At 43.4% G+C, this 20128-nt stretch overlaps 1 protein-coding gene across 1 annotated transcript; it reads left to right on the top strand.

Moving 5' to 3' along the window:
* Positions 1–81: 81 nt before the first annotated feature.
* On the top strand, positions 82–18528 carry URB2 (URB2 ribosome biogenesis homolog). Its single transcript, XM_065835589.2, has 9 exons — positions 82–412; positions 1928–2104; positions 3804–7182; positions 8940–9100; positions 10346–10456; positions 11385–11627; positions 12673–12763; positions 14165–14304; positions 17794–18528. Exons 1-9 carry the CDS (start codon positions 287–289, stop codon positions 17989–17991), a joined length of 4626 nt encoding a protein of 1541 aa, XP_065691661.2. The 5' UTR covers positions 82–286; the 3' UTR covers positions 17992–18528.
* The last annotated feature ends 1600 nt before the right edge of the window (positions 18529–20128 follow it).

The raw sequence follows: 20128 nt of genomic DNA on the forward strand, positions 1-20128 counted from the left end.
AGGCACGAGTTCCCCCCACCGCCTCCCGCACTCGGCGCTCGGCTGGCGCTGCCTGGCGGGGGGGCGGGCGGAGCGAACGGCGTGGGCCCGGCGGGACTGGGGGCGCCGAAGGGAGCAGGGGCGGTGGGAGCGAGGGAGCGGCCAGGGGGCTGGAGGGCCTTGGGTGCCCCGCTGGCGAGTAGGCCCTGAGGAGCGGGTGCGTGGCCGCCTTCCCGTCCTGCTGCCGTAGCTTTGGCCTTCGTTTCAGCCGTGTCTCGCCGGCTCCGGAGGCCCATGTGCTGTCCCCATGGCCGCCATCTACTCCGGCATTTACCCGAAGTTGAAAAGCGCCAAGACTTCTTGGGAAGACAAACTCAAACTAGCCCATTTTGCCTGGATTTCTCATCAGTGCGTTATTCCTAATAAAGAGCAAGTAAGTACTTTTCAATGGTAAGCAACGAAAGAAAAAAAAATTCCCGATAATTGATTGTTGTTGAGGATAAATTGATTAATACAATCCAGATCTAGTTGCTTCAGCTTTTGACCCCAGGTGGTAGTGCAAATATGGCTCTGATGATGAGTTATGAACGGCTATTGATCTCTGTGTGGTTGTACAAAATGTTTTCATAGCATCACCTTTAATGTTTATAAATATGTAAAGGGTGAGTGTCATGAGGATGGAGCCAGGCTCTTCTCGGTGACAACCAATGGTAGGACAAGGGGCAGTGGGTACAAACTGGAACACAAGAGGTTCCACTTGAATATGAGAAGAAACTTATTTACAGTGAGGGTAACAGAGCACTGGAACAGGCTGCCCAGGGAGGTTGTGGAGTCTCCTTCTCTGGAGACATTCAAAACCTGCCTGGACACATTCCTGTGTAACCTCATCTGGGTGTTCCTGCTCCGGCAGGGGGATTGGACTAGATGATCTTTCGAGGGCCCTTCCAATACCTAAGATTCTATGATTCATGACGCTCCAGCAGAAACACCTGCAGAGTGTTTCTTATAGAGGGGCTGGTGTGTGTTCTGTCTCCCAGGCAGACAAGAGACCGCTGTCAACAGAACTGTCATTAGCGTGGTTTATTATATGCTACACAGGATGCTCTAAAGTCTGATGGTTCTGGTCGTACTTAGGAACAAGGACTCCAGAGTGGGAGAAGCGACTGTAGCTGCACACATGTTTCCTGGTGCTCTCAGTTTGTGGACATGGAAAGAGTGCGCTCAAGGTTCATTAGCATCTCCTTGGAAGATGCTTGGAAACCATCCTCTCCCCTCTAGTCCTCTGTTTTGACCGTGTTTCCCAAATGTCTGTTCAGTGTTTCCCCAAGTGAGGAGTGTCTTGTACTGCTCCCCCAGCCTTGTGGTCTTGTGCAGCCCAGTGCTTGTACCATCTGAGATCAGTGTTTTGAGTTCCTGTTTTTTCAGTTACCTAGAAAACTAGATCTAGCCATACACCATCATTTTATTTTGAAATCAATAATTTAAATAAATAGGTTTCAACCTTTTCCAGTTTGCTTGTCAAAATTCCTAGGACTGAATTTCTAGGTAGTAAATTTAAGCGTACCAAGAAGGGGTTGTGGAAGGAATACCAACTATCAGAAAGTGAAAACCATCTGATTCTGTATGTTTTGTTTTAAAAGACTATGTTTGCCAATCAGTATTGACTGTCAGAATTATAGCCTGATGAAACGGCCTTAGGATGTTGACTCCTGAAAGCTGCCTTGCGGGGGCACAGGGGAGCACAGGGCCAACATTTGACTTAGCTCTAAGGAATGTAGATCTTAGTTAAAACCCACAAGGGTGGACTTCTCTGCTAAGTAAGAGTCTGTCCTGCTTGGATGTAGAGCAGCTCTCAAGGGATGAGTGCTGTAATTGTGAAGAGGTACTACCTTTGTCTTGTTTTCACCTGGGGTTTATTAAAGATTACTTCTTTTCCCTTTTGTAACAGGTATTACTCGATTGGGTAAGCCATGCATTGGTTTCATACTACAATAAGAAACCTGAACTGGAGGATGAAGTTGTTGAGAAACTGTGGGCGTATTTAGACAACATTATCCATAGTAGAAGACTACAGAATCTGTTAAAGAGTGGAAAGACAATCGGTCTCAGTTTTTCAGTGGCACAGGTAACTAAAACTCTGGATCTTTTGCAACATGCTGGATAGCAGTGTGTGTCGTCTACAGTATGTGACTTTTCCTCACTGTATAGAGTGTTACCTGAATTATAGAATAATTAATAAGATGGCTTTTAGGACCTTTAATAAAAATTTCTCTGTTTCTTTTCTGCATCACAATTTGTATTTTTGCAGCACTAAGGCTGAAAATGGCAGAGCATTCTAATAAGAACCTTAAAGTTAATTTCCTGTCTTTAACTTCTTCAAATTATCAGAGAGTGAACTCGTTTAAGCATTTCAATAGGTTGGTAAAGGCTCGGTTCCATATGTTGCTATTCTGTATTATTTATTGCTTTTATTACCATTTTGCCTGGGAGTCTTAAAGAGAGAGATTTTTCCCTCACTGTGGGGCTCATCAGTGTGCTTGACAGGAGTAGTTGTGCAGAGTGACGTGCTGTTCAGCAGACACTGCAGCTTCTTACAATGACTCTGAACGGGGATGGCACCAAATTATTATTAATCTTAATCATATCATTATTTTAACCTCATTTGAAAGTGAATGGGGGAGATTTCAGTTACGAGAAAGTGTAACTTCTTATTAACTTTTTATTCAGCTTCCTGGTTACAGAAATAGAAGAATTAGTGGATGACTGTAAATGCCATCAAAATGACTGGAAAAATTGCCCTTTTAGTTGTGATCTAGTTGGAAGGAAGCAGAAGAAAACTGTCTTTACCTGCAGAAATTGATTTGTGAAGTACAGAGAATTGGTTGGATGACATCTGTGCTTCAGATATGTTAGGCAGAAAGCATGCCAACTTTAAACACGGACTGGGTGTGAAAACCTGCCTGTCTGAAGATTAGGAGAGAGGTATAGACCAGAGTACCCTAAAGACCAAGGCCAGAAGTGGTAGAGGGTCCAGTGGAAAGAATTTAAGAATCTGTTTTAGTTCAGTGAGGCTTGAGCTGAGGAGGTGAACTGTCTGCTGCAAGGTGTAAGGAGACAGATGAGATTTTAAATTCTGGAATAGAGGCAGAGTTGTAAATCGTTGCTGAATTTGTTTGCTGACAAGATTTTTCTGGATGTGAGAAAAGGGAAGAAATGAAAAGGGGATCAAAGGAAAAAAAACATAGGGAAATCAACACAAAGTTTGAGAAAAGGAAGGGAAATGCAAGTTCAAGTAAACATTCATTATTTAGAATTGTACATCCCTTAAAGAGGAGAGAGAACAGTCCTTCACATTCCAGATATCAGCACAGGAAACTGGCTCTTTTTAAAATGTGAAAAGAATATTTAGTTGTGGGCATTCTTACTGAATAAGCTTGCTGGATCAAAGCCTGGAAGTGTGTTGTGTGGGGGTTTTTTTGTTGCTTGTTTGAAACATAATTTTGGGGACCTTGCAAGAAGGGAGGAAATTTACCCCTACTCTCTTTCTGTAGGATCAATTGTTAGGATCAGGTAGCAAACATACTGAATTGGGGCTTCTTTACACATCCTGTGGTATAAACAAATGCAGGGATGCTTTTCTGGCCAGAGGAATTTCTGATTTGAGACCCACAATACAAGAGGCCCAGCAGCAGCTGTTGGCAGCTCCTTGTTGTTTCCTTCTTGCAGCCAGAGCTCACAGAAGGTGGTGTTCATTCATTATGGTGAGTTTTATATTGGTGTGCAAAATTAACTGGTTTGTTTCTTTGTTTGTTTCCAATCTTCAGGTCATAAACGAAAGATTATCAGAGGCCTGTTCTCAAAAAACACAGCAAAACCTTGGCACTGTGCTGAGTTGCTCCAGTGGCATTCTTTCTACTCCTTCACTCTCCATCATTTACACAGCAAAATGTGAACTCCTGGTTGATCTTCTCAGCAAGCTGTCTAAGCTGGCATGTCAGCAGCTGGCTTCTGACAACACTGTGGGCTCCGAGGTGTTCAGCGTCCTCCAGCTTACCTTTGCTCAATACCTCCTGATCCAGAGGCAGCAAACCAACCCAAATCGTGTGTTTGGGCAAGTGACAAATCACTTGCTGCAGCCATGTCTGCTCCTGAGGCACTTGCTGACTGTGAGGAGCTGGACACAAGCAGATGACAACCACGTGCGTCAGCACCTGAGCAAGGAAATCCGAAACCAAGTAGAAACTTTGCTGCAGGCTGCGTTATTCCAGCCTGAGCTTTTTTCATCCTACAAAGAGGAGCTGCTGCCAGAACAGGAATTCCAGGAGAAGAAGAAAGGAGCTTTGAAAAGTCTTTTGCTCCCAGTCAGCACAGTGCAGACCAAACTGGCGAGCGGCTTTTGTGAACCTGACATCCATGGAGCTGTTGTGGCTGGTTCGGTGTCCCTACTATATAAACTCTTTTTGGACTCGTACTGTAAGGCAGAAAACCACCTCGTGTGCTTTCACATGCTCAGCAGGCTTTTTGGCTGCCTCAGGCTCTCTGGCCTGCAGCAGGAGGCGAGGGAGGATACACTCTGTCCTGCGGACTGGAGCACAGAGCTGCTTGCTTTGGAACAGCTGCTGAACTTGGTGCTTAGCAGTGATATCTATAATGTTGCCAGTGACCGTATCCGGCACAAGGAGATACAGTTTGGGTTTTACCGCAAGTTAGCACAGATGCTGATGAGTCACTCCCAAGCTTCTGTCCCTGCTTGGTTCAGGTGTCTCAAACTCCTAATGTCATTAAACCACCTTATAGTAGAGCCAGACTTGGATGACTTAGTGGCCTCAGCTTGGATTGATGCCGAGGTCTCTGAGCCACGTACGAAGAAGCCCCAGGAGTCTCTCATCAGCACTATGTTTCAGACCTACTCCAAACTGCGACAGTTCCCACGGCTCTTTGAGGAGGTGCTGACAGTCATTTGCCGGCCGGCTGCTGATGAGCTCAGGCTGCCTGTCTTCTCTGCTGGCCTGACAGCAAAGCTTCGTGAGTGCCTCCTTGAACTGTCGCCCAACCAGATTCTGGACATTTTGTGTCTCTTTGTGGAGAAATGCCAGACCCTTATCGTTCCTGCTGTTGAAGGGTCGGCTGACATGGCCTTGAAGCTTCTGTCAGTGAGCTCAGTGCTGCATGCTTTTCTGTTCAACATGAGGAGCCTAGATGATGTCACCCCTTCACCTGTGGTCCTTCGCACTCAGAGTCTACTGACAAAGATGCAGAAAGGAATGATTCAGCCACTGATGGAGCTGCTGCAAGCTCCTAGAAGACAGGAAGAAAAGCCAGACCTTTGGCTAAGAAAAGCCAGTGACTCTGCTCTCCTGCTTGTTTACACTTGGATTGAGGTAGACACTTTATTTGGTGTTAGCTGCAGTAAATATGTGTCTCCAGCAGCTGAAATTGCAGGTGCTGTTTCTGCATCTGCTGTAAGGCATGGGGGCATTTTGGCTTTCCTCCCTGGTGCGGAGGAGCAGTCATGGGAGAGAGTCATGGAACTTGCAAATAGTTTTACCTCCACTAGCAAATATTGCTTAGAACTGCTCACACTTCAGAAAATGAAGATGGTCTTAATGCAGACCAAAGGAGACCTGCAGGCCTTGCAGCATGCTGCAGCTTACATCCTGGAGTCTGGGAGATCCAGCATGAGCAGGGGAGAATCTGAACCATGGGATGGAGATATCACTGCGATAAGTGATCTCACCTACCCTACCGCCCACTGGCACCTTGTCATTTCCAACCTCACTATCCTGCTGCCATATATTTCTCTGAAAGATGTAGAGTACATTGCAAACGTGCTTTTGGAGACGTTAGTATTGGCCAAAGCTCAGGAAGCTGATACAGACAGGGAGTCTTCCATCAGCATTGGAAAGATATCTCTTGGTTTGATTCAAAGCTCCTTTCTCCCGGAAATGAAGGTCCTGCATTGTGCTTTTCTGACCAGTCTTATTAATCAGTTTGCTAAGGTGCTGCCCTCTGTTGCCAGGAACTCTGTAGATCTGCCACTTCAACAGCTCTCTGCAGGTGATATACCTTGGCACGAAGAAATCCTGACTGCCTGCAGACATGTTGACCTGTTGGAAGCACCATCAGAAAACAAACCACTGAAGAACGAGCTCAGCTTGTCTTGGAAAACGCTGGAGAAAGTTGCCCGGTGTATAGTATTGTTAGTAAAAAACGACTGCCCTGTCATATTTAAAGAAAGTCAGCTGGAAAGGTTTTTGGGTTTGCTAGAAATTGCTTCTCTTCTGAAACTAGACAGTCTTCTTCCCTCTGACTGTACCCGGTGTTTTCTGGTGCTGTTGTCCCTGCTAGCCAATACCAGGGCAAGTGTCTCTTGCAGCAAGCCATTACTGCTGAAGTTTCTAAGTACCTGCTGCCACCTCCTGAGGTGCCTGCAAGCTGGCAGGAATGCCAACTCAGTTTTTAAGGTGTTTCATGCCAGCGATATTCTTGAGGCTGTCATGACCTCACAGCTCACAGCCAGTAAATTCTTCACTGATATTTTGACTGTTCCTGTTTGGGCAGAGTATCTCCAGGAAGTCCAAGCCTTTTTGGAAGACTTTCTTCAGGTGATTATTGAAAGAAGGCAAAGTGTGAAGCTCAACTTGGAAAAGTTCATGTCGTTCCTGGTGAGCTGCAAGCCAGATGTTGGTGCAGCCAAAAGCAAAGGCTGCAAAAACTGGAATCCCGCAGCTGGGCAGTTACTGCTCATGGCATTCACCACGCTGTGTCATGTAGTCACACTCTACCTTCAGCAGCTGCCAGAAAAGAAGCTGCAGTCTGTGGATGTAGCGTCTGCTCTGTTGGAGCCAGTAGTTCTGCAGATGGTCAGAACTGTTGAACACGGTCTTCAGAGTAACACCCAAAACCAGCCTTTGCCTGTAGCGTTCATACCGTCTGTCACTACTCTTCTCAAAGCAGATCTGAGCTATGCTGTCAAGAAGGGCTGTCAGATAGAGCTCAGTGGGTTTTTGGAGCAACCCCGTATTACACTGTATCAAAAGTTTTATTCTCAGATACTGAGAGAGCTGCCCTGTGCAGGAGGTAATCTGCAGTTCCTTCAGTCTGCGTTGCAGTTCCTGACCGTCTTCTGCTCGGTACCAGAGCTGTATCCCGGAAAAGAAACTGCAGTCACAGTTGTTTTTGCTATGAAAAAACTCCTCACTGGTATGAAAACTCCCGTTCTCCACTCACTTTGTTAATTTTGTAGCACAGGGGCGAGTTAAAAGCTCTTTAGTAAAACATACAGCTTTTTGAAAAGTCTGTATCTATTTACTTGTGTTAAAGCAGTAGGCTATTCTTTTGTGAATGCATAACAGGAACATTTTCAAGGAGGCAATGTTGAGGTACCTGGATCACAGCTACCATCTAATTTGGTAACAAACTTCTCCTGGAAGACGCAAACATCTTAATAGAGTTGAGGTCCTCAGTTACTCATCCCCTTAGAGCATTGTGCCAATAACTGGAATGTGGTGATAGTTCTGGGTATAAGGCTGAAGGTGCAGTGTCCTGCTCCTGTGGTTGGTATAGTAGATACCAGTGAAACAGCTGATGTGCACCAATTCAGATCTGATACATCTTATCTGAGGATCTTGGAGAACCTTACAGTAAAATGCTCATCTGTTTTTGTATCTGATGGGCAAGGTTATACAACAATGGAAATCACCTAACTGTTAAAGATGCTAAACACGCATAATTCTGATAAAGTCTTTGGGAGACTGGCAGATCAGTCCCTTTATCCTCATAAACTGAAGAGCCAAGGCTAGAAATGACGTGACAAACGTCTCTTGCCAACTGTGTGGCCTAATGGCTCGTCTATATTGTCTTGTTCAGAAAGTGAGATGAACTAAACTAACATTGACATAATGGTTCTCTTTGACTTCTCCAAACAGTTACAATTTGTCAAACTTACTACTAACATGCTGTAGTGCAGTAATCTCCAAACATTTCTGATTGTGCACACCTATGAGTAAAAAAAAAATAAACCAAGCATGCAACCTCAGTATATGGTTATTTATAAATGATATGCATGTGCTGCTCTACTGGTATGCTGCATACGTTCCGAAGCACACACAAAAAAGTTTAAAAAGCATGAGGTAAAGATTAAATAAACATTATTTTTACATTTTATTTGATTTATTAAAGATATTTGATTTATAATTCCTGCACCCCAATGGATTGTCTTGTGCCCATCCTGTGGTGTACGCACCCCACTTTGGAGGCTGCTGCTCAAGTGTACTACAGTCATGATCTCAACGTTTATATTGGCATTAGGTGGTGAAGAACAGAGCACAGCTTTCCATGGAAAATCTGATCTTGAATTTGCACAGTTGAGTTTGAGCTAGAACTTACACACAAGTGCAGGCAAAGTCTGTCTCTGTCTCTTCCCTGGCCTGTGTTTTGATCCCTCAGCATTGTCGTTTTCAGCAAGGGCACTGAGAGCGGGGATTTCACACTACAACTAGGGACCATGAGGACGTGTCAGTTGCTGTAATTTTTCTGCTGACATCCTGTGCCTCACTTTACTAGTCTGAGATTGGTAAAGTGCTTTAGCCTGATGATGTAATTAATCACTATAAAAATCTGTAAGAATTTCTGGTGATTAAGTAAAGTGTTCAGTAAGATGAAATATGGATTCCTATTGAAGATGACTTTCAGCATTACCACAGGTCCTGGAGATCAGGGATGTCGAACTCATTTTCACTAGGGGCCACATCAGCCTCGTGGTTGCCTTCAAAGGGCTGAAGGTAATTTTAGGCCTGTATAACTGTAGGAGTAGTTACATTAATACAGTCCTCTGTGCATTTGAGTGTTAAAAAGGTACCTGCGGAGCTGTTTTAAGGTTCGATATGCCCTTTTCTTACCTGTGGAAGTCCCTGTCTTGGGAATGCATTAAGACATGCTTGTGTCTCTTGAATACCCAGATCCTGCAGTCACAACCCAGGTGATCCGAACTATGGAGACAGAGTTGACAGAGGTGCTTGTCCAGCTGCTGGGAAACTGCTCTGCTGAGGAGTTTTATGCCATAATGAGGCTGGTGCTGCAGGGACTCGAAATGAGGAACGTTTGGCAACAGAACGCTGAAGTAAGGCATAAGCTTTGTCTGTTTTCAACTTCTTTCTTCAGTTTTCTGTATCTTGGAATTCTTTTTTGACTGACTGATAAATCTGATAAATGTGTTTTTTCTTCCTGATTTATGTTCAGTGGTCAAGTCAAATTAGTTTGCACAGTTAAGGGCTTAGTGACTGTGTTGATATATTCTGGGTATAAATTGAGAGAGGTGGAAGGACCATGGAAACTTACTGGAAAAACTTTCTGTCCAGTGTAAGGACTCAGCAGTCTTAATCCATTAATACTTTAATAATAATTAGTAATACATTAATTAATGTATTGTCAACAGAAGTCACACAGCTGTGATGTTACAGGCCGTGCTGATATATTTTTTGTACTTGCACAACAGATACTAGCAGTCAGTGAGTTTAACTGCTGTTTGTCTGTGGCTCTTAACAGGGTTAAAGGCACTTTTAGAAATGCTGACAATTTTGAGTTAAACCAGTACTGCACCTGTGCCTTTTGTATTTGTCTCTATAAAGGCTTTTACTCTGTAGTAACCAGATACCGCTCAGTAGCTTTATAAATACTGTGCCTTTCTCCAGAGCAGCTTAAGCAGCAGTGATGACATATGGAACACTTTTGGGAAAAAAGACAGCTGTACCCTCCATAGAAAGCTCAGGGACTTGAGAATGAAACTTGGATTAAACTTGGGGGTTTATCTGGGTGTTTCTTATTTTTCAGAAATGAACACAGTTGTGCTGCATCAGTTCTTGATATGTCATTTTGAAAGTGTATCTGGAATTCCCATGCTATGCATATGATTCCTACCACCTGAGTATAGCTTGTGATATGTTTCTTTTATCAGTCTGTCGTAAGAGATAGCAAGTGAAAAAGCCCCTACTACCAAATGCAGCATTCTTAGTCTATAGTGTACTGGTGTTCCTGTTTTCCTCCTGCTTCCCTCTGTTATCCAGTGGCAGCTGAAGGAGAAGGCTTTGCTTTCTTAAAAATCACCTAAACCTTTTTGTACAGTAAGTTGATTCTAAATTAAATGTAGCATGCAGTGCATTTGGACCAGTGCTTCTCAGCATATTGCATTTTGTTGAGCTGCTGTTTACTTCACAGTTTCCAGAGACATCTGTTGGTGGGAGGACTTTCATGTGTCAAGGCTCTGGTAATGTTCGAAACTGCCACTGCCCTTGAAAGGGCTCTTCTGTACTTGAAAGGAGCCAGTGTATAATGTACCCATGACTGATCATCAATCTACTTTCTGCAGGAAGTATTGTCAGCTGTTACGCTAACCAAATTGTTGCTGAGCTGCCCGATAAGTGGAGACAAAGAGAAAGCTTTCTGGTTTGCCAGCCCACAGATAATCACAGCTTTAGCTGTAAGTATCTCTTTATTGTAACTTCATTGCTTATCCCTTTTATTTATTGAAGTCTGTAGCGGTTACATCTAACATGCACAGAGGCGTACAGGAAAAAATGTTGTGGATACTACAGAAATCCATACCAGATTCACCTGCACTTTTTAGTCACAACCCTTTCTCTCCTCCTTCAAGTAAATCTCCTCATATGAGTGCAGTGTGTATGTTATCCATTTCTTATTACCAATAATTTTCTGTGGCTGAATCTGAAGCTTGATAGAAACTTGTTAGGCTGTAGAGAAGAAAGTCTTGACTCTCCTGTCCTTCCTCCTGTCCAAAGGTGAAGGTAACTGTCAGCCACGTGTCGCAGCAGAAGCCAGCAGCAGCAAAACAAAAAGAAAAATGTGCTCATATTTAAAAAAAAAAAAAGTAATTAACTGAGTTATGAATGGGAAACTTAACGGAACATAACCAAACCCAAGTTTCCTGTCCTTCATTAGTACAGCATACAAACCCAGTGATGTAGGTTTTTCTTCTCTCATGATGATGGTGTCTCTAGACCAGGATTTTTCAGAGGTTGGCTCTACAATTCCTGGGAATCGTGAGCATGCAGTTTCTGCCCTTTTTTGGTAGGTCTGCATGCTTGCAAGGGAGAGAACTGCATCATTATGTTGATATGAGGAGGTGCAAAGAGGTGCTGGTTGTTGGGACTGGGAAGTAGTTAAAATTCCACACTCACAGCAGTGCTTGCTGGAAATACATCATATGCATCCTTGCCCAGAGTGCAGCAGCACAAAAATGGCTGAAGTGCAGAAGTCTTCCTATCAGTCCAGCTTGTACCAGTCTAATTGTATTGCCTCAAGTCAGAGCACTGTGGTTCTCTGGTGTGTGAATGCTAGTGAGAGGTGGCTAACACACTCCTCCTTATCTGTTTCCTCTCTTCTTGTAGATGCAAACCAAAGAGGCCTGTCAGGACCAGTCGCTGATTCCCACCATAGTTATACCTATTCTAGAGACAGTAGCAGCTCTGCTAAGGCAAGGAGAAGGGGTTCTCTTGAATCCACACCATGTGGCATTGGCATTCACCATTCTCCTGACAGTCCCTCTGGATCGTCTGAAGACAGAAGACTATCGTGGTGTCTTCCTGGGAGTCCATGAAGTGCTCTTCTCTGTTGTGCAGTGCCATCCAAAGGTATATGTGTGAGCGGGTGGGAGGAGGCAAAAAAGGTAGAAAGAAACAACATAGAGGCCAGTGATGAGAAATTTTATTTTACTAGTGGTTTTGAAATAATTTGTCGAGATAGTATAAAAGTGCTTTGTACTGCTTGTCATTTTAAAGGGTGGGAATCTCAAAATCACATCATTTCAGTTGCTTTCCTGCTTTATTTTATGCCTGTGTTGTTGGTCTTTGGCAGCAGATTGCTTATGAACATCTGATGCTAGAGCAGAATAAAACTTGCCCTTTTTATATGGTTGATTTATAGTAGCACAAATGACTCGAGCTGTAGAACCTCGTTCTCACTGGAAATTAAGATTCTGCAGTCCTTTGAAAACATGGCTTAGACATGTTAGACGTTGGCGACCTTCAAGCATTGTACCATCCTGGTGTTCTTGTCAGCTTGCTGGCATGGGAAAGTGAAGATGTGCCAGGACTTGCACAGGGTTGGAGATACTCCTACATGGAATATGTAGGCAGAGGTGGGAGAAAAAAAGGAAAGGGGCCTCATGCATTTGTATTAGGACTGAGAGTGAAGAAAGTTAAAGATGAGGAAATGCCAAGTTCTAAAAGAAGGCAGTAGACATTGCTAAAGTGCCCTTACAAAAACCCTGTGGTAGGAAACTGCCTGCCCATGCTGTTCCACAGGGTGATCTGTAGTGTTATGGGATCCAGCATTCTGTGAATCTGTCTGTCTGCACAGGTTCTTTACCAGCAAGAAAAAATTCCCTAGACATTAGATACTAAATCAAATGCTGCTTTGAAGAGATGGAGTAACTGTAATAGGATGTTTACTTGTTATTTATATTTGAATGTGACCAGGACTGCAGTCCTGTTACAGGATTCTTGTGTGCTAGATACTGTGTGGATGCAGAATGAAAAGACAGTCTCTGTTTCTGACAGCTGTATAAACTATATAGCTTCCTTCACAGAAATTTATTTCCTTCAGACTATGGGGTGATGTACCTCTCCACTCTCTTTACTGCATAATCTCAGATGTTTTTATTTCATGTCTTTGCAGGTGCTATTGAAAGCAGCACCATCTTTTCTGAACAGTTTCCATCGTCTGGTTGTTTCTGTCATGCATGAAGGGCGTCAGAAAGGAGACAGAGGTACCATTTCTTTCCCACTTTGGCACTACATATACACACTGTGATTTTGTGTATTCTAGAAGAGGGGGTGCAGAACAGGTCAGTCTGACACCAGAAGCAAATCCTCAAAACCTAGTGGTGGCATTGAAACCATTAGCCCTATCTGTCCTTTACATAAAATTGAGAATGAGCTTTGCAGTATTGTGGGCTTATGAGGATAACTGGGGCTCCTGTGGAGCTGCATCCAGATAGCACTGCTTTAGGTGAATAAGGTATTCTTCACTGACTGGCTGGCAAGTAGACAGGAACCAGTAAGGCTTGCTGTGCCCGATTTCTGCTCTTCCTATCAAACCCTGTGCCTGAAACATAGTGGCTGTGGATTCTGGTGATACACATTAATATGCCGAACTTATAGCCCTAAATACATCCTACTAAGTGGAGCTTCTTGAGACTGGAACTGTGTTTACTACAGACCTGAATTGTCACCATTCTGTGCTAAGCATGAAGCCAGAACATTACATGTATCTAAAGCATCAGTTGGGATTAGATTATATATCTGTATGGTGAAGGATTTAGAATTAGTGCAGTTAAGTATCTCAAAGGAAGAAAGAAAAAAGACTTATTACTGGAAGTTGTTAAATCATTAACATTGTTAAAGTAGCCAACTCAAAGATGTTTGCAGTGATTAAGGCAATCCTCCTGTGCTTTACGCTGGTCAGGACACAAGTAACCTGTCATTAATAGTGTGAGTTTCTGAGACAAGTTGACTTCATTACCTGCAACTGCTTGTATCCCAGCTTTCCACTGATGTCCTACAGTTTATTCCGTGTTCAGTTTTATCTCAGCTGATATGTTGCCCAATGATAGAAGAACAGGTATGTTAAACTGGTGCCAAACTTTTAGACTTTGCTAGCTTCTGTAATATGTTCGTTTAAGGCAAGGGTCACTTGAAGCTTACTGGTACATGGCAACCTAAAGTTTAAAAACATGCTGTTTATCTTTGCAGAATTGTTTTATTTTCATACCAGCTAACATGAAAGTTATTCCTAGATTTCCCTTCTCCCATGTTTATATTATCTTCATTCACTGCCTACTGAAAGGGTAAATTTTCAGGTGATCTCTGCAGTCTCACTTTATCTCCAGTGCTGTGGCTTCTGCTGCTGTATTACATGTAATGAATCTAATCAGAAAGCTTTCTCGTTCTGCTGTTTCTAAGAGATGCCTTCTGATTTTCTGTAGGTAGTGAACGTAATTTTCTAGTCTCCTTGTTCTCTCCTCCACAGTGCTGGTTGGGACTGAATCATGGAAGGGACCATAGCTGCAGCTTTTAGCATTTCGACAGATAACAGATCTTTTTTTTTTTTTTTTTTCCTAGTGTTTTTAAGCCTTAAATGCCAGACTGTAACTCACTTTCTATTTTAGGCAACACAGATGAGTTTGAAGTTATACTGAAGTGTGCACACTTGGTGGAACGGATGTATACTCATATCGCCGCAGAAATGGAAGACTTTACTGTGTTTTCTGCTTTCATTGTGGCTCAGTATGTGACAGAATTGCAGAAGGTAACATGTTCTTATCCATCTTCAAAATGCAATGGTATTGTACTGGCTTTGGAGCTCCTGTTCCAAAGGCAGCTGTATTAAGTTTTTTAAAATCTTTGAAGTTATAAAATTGTTGTGCCTCATGGGGATACAGGTTTGATCTAGATTTTCTGTTATTTTGAGCAAGAGTTCCTGAGGATTTTTCTTACCTAGCTCATGAAAACTTTCTAAAGTTGTGGGCTGTGTTGTTTTTTAAGGGAAAACAATGCAATGCCTATTTACAGAGTTGCTTTGCTTTATTGGGTGGTGCTTCTTCTTCATGTGGTAGTTAGATTCTTCTAACTAGTCTCAGTTGTCCAGGATTGATAGCAGTTAGGGCCCCATCTGGCAAAGTGATGGAGAAAAATTCTCCTGGAAGGTGTCTTTTCATCTGGTCTAAATGAGTAAGTGATTGGAGAAAATGTTACCAAACCTTTCAGTAGTTCTCCTTCTGTACCAAAGACATCATTCCCATCCTTGCTGAAAACAACTACTCCTACTATTATGAATGTCAGAACCAGGTCAGTAGCTTCTCACATCCAGACCTAAGTTCAAATTGTCGTTCTTGTCAGCCTAATGGATTTAGATTTCACCAGGGTTTGAATACTGCTTGTGTTGCAAGTGCCCTCAAGTTGTTTTTTTGTGGCTCTGGCCTGGGCATGGGCTGAAGTGCAAAAAGGAGTTTTAGTATTTGATTTTAGGGTCTCTTGCCACAAAAATATCCCGACTGGTGCTATGCTACTGAAGGACTATGGTGTAGCAAATGTAACTAACCATGAAGGTTGTTAGGTAACTTAAACTTGGCTGCCTTCTCTATTGCCCAGCTTTTTTCCAAGGCTTAGGAGCAAAACAATAGGATATGTCAATTTTTAGCTACTTTATTTAATGTTCCTGGTAAGTTGGTTATTTTTTACATAATAAACATAGTACTTCAGGAAATACTAGAGACAAATTACTATTAAGATTACTTCTGCTCTAATCGACTATCTCTGAACTCTGAAATCTGTTTGTTACTGAATGTAGAGCCTTTACTCAGAAAGCCTGACTTGAACTGTCAAATAACCTTTCCAAGTTAAAAGGACACTTAGTGTCAGCAGTGTACAAAGTCTCATGAGACTTCTAGGAGAGTTTTGTGCAATACTGATCACTGGGAAATGGAAGGTGATGGATGACAGCTGAAACCACAGATCAGCAATGTATGCATGGAACCTTTGGGCGTGGTAAGGGGAATGGGTGTAGTGAACCACCAGGTGCTGTGACAAAGGGTGTTTTCTGTCTGACAGAATAGATAGAACACAAGTGGGTGATGATTTGCTCATTAGGCTGGTGAGAACTGATGGATAAGGGAGGAAGGGGAGGCCTCAGCAGGCCTGTCTTAAGGAGTTACACATCTTTCACATACACTCCTTTAGGTATTCTTCTGAGTCCAGATCAGCAGCTTTCAGCCTGTGATCTGAAGACCATGGGGGTCCATCAGAGGTAACTGTGGAAAACATGTTGGTAGATTTAAATCTTTATAGGGGCATCTGCACACTTGCTGGAACCCTTTTAAGGGTCTGCAGACTAGAGCTGGTGAAAGCCATGGGCCTAAATGCCCACTTACTCCTAAGTAGCAGTGTAACAGTTCCCTCGGTGCTTCCTCTTTATACCAAGAAATAAAATATCCTTGTGAAATATTTTGTGTTAATCTAGAAAGATTCCTTGCTGGAGTGGGTGGCATCTGTAGCCTCTTTCATACTGTTGACAGTGCTTTTCCCTTGTTGCCTATGAGCTGTTGCTTAACTCAGCAATAGTGAAATATCTCTTCACACATTTGATGTCTCACATCAAGAGCTCTCTAATGCTTGACAAATTGGTTGTGCTAACTATGTACACCATAAAACACTTACAAGCATAATTAACTGGCAGCCGGTAGTGGCAGCTGTTTAAATCTTTAGTTCTGCTTCCCACAGTGTTATTGGAGGGTGTTTATGGGTAACTGCACTACAAAGCAGGAATGGCCCAAATAGGGCATGGGTCCAGATTAATTTGTGATGTAAGGGGTGCAGTTCCATTAACTGCAGCTCTGAGGTATCTGCTTATCCCAAGTGGGACAGCTGGTCCATCTTGTCAATATTTGTGTGTTTTGCTGTGCTCATTCTCTGCAGTGATTTCTCTGCCCTGGGAAGGGAGAGGCCGGCCCAGAGCATTCACCGGAAGTTGTGATGCTCAACTGTTTTGTTACTTTAGTGCATGGCGTGGGGAGAAATAACATCTGTTGTAAACCAGCCAATAGAGCAACTGATGTAGAGGGGAAAAATGTCAAACTTCTGGATGTGCAAACTCATTGGGGTCACAAACCTAAAGAAAGGCTTACGTGCCTTAATGCCTGCTCTATGTTTTTCCTGGCTATGTTAGTAGGTCTAATGAAATATACTAGCTGTTTTATGTTTGGGGCAGAAGGAGAGCAGGAGCCTGTCAGAATGATTAGGAGTTCACTTCATTAGTGAAAAGTTTATTAGTTGCCTCAGGAAGAAAGAAGTCTGAATTTTAATGACAGCTTTTTATGTAATTTTCATTAGGCCTGGGGTGCAGATGCTCAGGTCTGGAGGCATAAAGCTAATTCTGGGATTCAGCAAAGACATGGTTCTGCAGAAAAATAATGTGATTATGCCAAAGGCCAGCACTACCTCAGGCAGTGAAGTATTTAGCAAGTGATTGTGAGCACAGGACAAATTCCAGTTATCCTGGAGCAGTAGAGTCAGCACTGATGTTCCTGATTGTAGTGGTGGTTCTGCCAGTTGAGGGGTTGAGCAGGGGTAACGGCAGGAGCAGGGCACTGAGTCCTCAGTCACTTGGTGTATTCCTTCAACTTCCTGCCTGTCTTCAGGCAAGGGACCTGATTTCTGATGTTAAAACAGATAAAGGAAACGCACATCTCCTGAGTTTTTTGAAGGCTTATTTTATGCAGGCTTATACATTGAAGTCCTCAGATATAAACTGTTAGATTAGTATCAAGTTCTAAATGATAAGTTAAAATGGATTGACTACCCAAAGTAACTTATGGAGTAGCCTAAAGGAAGCACTCATTTGAAACTGAGACTTAGTAGCATACAGCTAGTATGACACGTACAGAATCTACTGGAATGTGTAATCCAGGGCAGGTATTTTATAGTTTTTTAATTACAGTTGTTCTGTTGATGAATTTTCATGTGATTTCAAGATGATCAGTGTCTTTGCCTCCTCAGCAATGTGTACAATAGCACTCCTGTGCATTTCATTGCCAGGGGAATGCTTGTTCTGCAAAACATGTTTGCAGAAATCAGGAAAATACTGCACAAGTCAAAATCTCAGATTTTATCTAGTGGACTGTTCCAGATGGTCTGATGCAATGGATAACATGTTGTCAGCATTTAATGTATATTGACTGTGGAAAGGGTGTTTTTTTGCCTTTTTGTCTTCAAGTTTCATGCAATTCTGTTCTTCTTGTAGGTGACTTTGCACCCGGCTGTGAAGAAACATCTCACAGAAGGGATATATCACATCCTTGACCTTTGCATTGAACGAGACATCAAGTTCTTAAATGCGTCACTACCAGCAGGTGTAAGGGAGGTCTTCAAGGATCTGTATAGTGATTACAACCACTACCACAAAGCAAAAAAACAGGGGGAGGAAAAGTATACTGCATGATGAATCCTGCCTGGTGCTGCATACTCAGTTATTAATTGATCTTACAGTGCTCGGAAAATCCTCAGTAACTTTGGTTTGGGACAACGAGTAAGGTCAGATCTGAAGAGAGTCCTGTAAACATGGATTGCATCTGTCTCTATACAGCCAGGCTTCATAAAGGGAAAAGGGGAGCAGGGAGGGAGGGTGTGCTATTAGCTCTGGTCCTGCTGCGTGCCACACACGGCAAAACTGCTGCACCTGTGCTGGCCCTGGTGAACGTGCTGGGAGCCCTGGGGAGCAAGCTGCAGTCTGACAGCAGATGTCAGGCTTTGGCACATCATGGTGCTTTTCTATGGAAGCAATAGTCTGGTGTAAAAACCAGTGAGGGTTATAACTCCTCGCTTACATGGTAAGCAGAATTAAAGCAGTTAAAATGCTTATTTTTGTGCCCTGTTATTTTATGGTTTTTTTACTGTAGAAACTCGTGGATGTTACACCGCTGTGTGTAGGCTACTGTGCAAAACTGTGGAAATACAGTAAAAAATTTGAAAGTTTGTATATCTTTGCTTGATTAGTTTTGCTCTTTAATCCAGCCCTGGGCAACCTGGTCTGACCTATTGAATTTCCTTTCCAACTTAATTACCCTGTGATCTCATCATAATCAAAAAGACTGACTACTTAGAGCTCTGGTCGATTTACTGTCATTAAGCAATTACACTTGGTCATCTGAGCTGCACTCACTCTCGGTGTACATCTTGTGACAAATGCTAAGTACCAAGACCTATCTGAGGCCTCTTTGGTCTAAGCCGAGCTTTGGTGCTTTGCATTCACTCTAGGTCAAGAGCAAGCCCCGGATTTACTGCAGCTCAGCTGACAGTAATTTAATAAGTTGTGGTAAATTAATCACATTTGAGTGTGTAAGAAGCTTTATGAAATAGCTGCCTTTCATTAGCTTAGACTACAGAAGTTTATTTTGTTGAAATGTTAAAGGCTAAAGATCCAAACTTTTACTTAAGTGGTAAAACAGTCTTCACATGTGCATGCAGTTAGTAAGAGCTCAATACTCTCGCATGATTATCTGCTTTAATCTACAGACAGGGCAGAGGAAGACTGGAATATGGCTTACTGCTTTTACTAGGCCCTTCTGCCTCAGAGCAAGGTCCAAAGGATGAAGTTTGGCTGTGGTGGGAGACCACACGTGGCACCAGACACAGGAGGTGAGCGGGGTTGTGGGGGAACCAAGGCAGGTGGAGCTGGACCATGGGGTGGGCAGGGCAGGGCAGGGCAGCTGCTGTCTGGCATGAAGCCCTTCCTCCTCCTCCTGCACTGCCCCACTGGCTGTGATCCTGACAAGGCACTTGATCTTTGCCCTATGGAGCCTCCTGTGCTGGCTAAACTTCATCCTTTGGATTGGAGATGATCTTCCTCATGTCCTGAACAAGAAGCATGGAGAGAAAGCTTTGATACTGTGCAAGCCTTGTTCTGAAGCAGCCACAACAGTGGTATGTTATCAACACTGTTCTAGCCATAAATGCAAAGTACAGCACCATATGGGCTGCTAACAAAGCAAGCTAACTCCATCCAAGCTGGATGCTGTACACCACTACCATTTCTGTATTTTATTTCAAAGATAAAAAGCTGATGTGGGCCAGTGTTGTGAAGGGCAATTACTGCTGCCCCACCAGGCTGTGTGGCACTGAAGTGCCTGGTAGGTCCCAGAAGGGAAATGTGTATGAGCTGGGTGCAGCCAAATGGGCACCAAGGTGGGGAGGTCTCCAGGCTGAAGACAGAATCATAGAATCACAGAACGTCCTGAGCTGGAATGGACCCACAATGATCATCGAGTCCAACTCCTATCCCTGCATATGACAGCCCCACACAGCTCACACTGTGTCTGAGGGCATTGTCCAGTCTTCTTGAACACTGACAGACTTGGGCCTGTTCCAGTGCTCCACCACCCTCTGGGGGAAGAACCTCTTCCTAATGTCCAACCTAAACCTCCCTGGCACATCTTCCTGCCATTCCCTTGGGTTCCGTCATCGGTCACTAAAGAGAAGAGATCAGCACCTGCCCCTCTTCGTCCCAGTTAATACACTAGTGAAATGAGGGAAGGTTATGAGTGTTGGGAGAGCATCTGGAAAGAACAGAGCAGGGGAGG

This window comes from Patagioenas fasciata, chromosome 3 (genome assembly GCF_037038585.1).
Source record: "Patagioenas fasciata isolate bPatFas1 chromosome 3, bPatFas1.hap1, whole genome shotgun sequence".
NCBI classification, from domain to species: Eukaryota; Metazoa; Chordata; class Aves; order Columbiformes; family Columbidae; genus Patagioenas; species Patagioenas fasciata.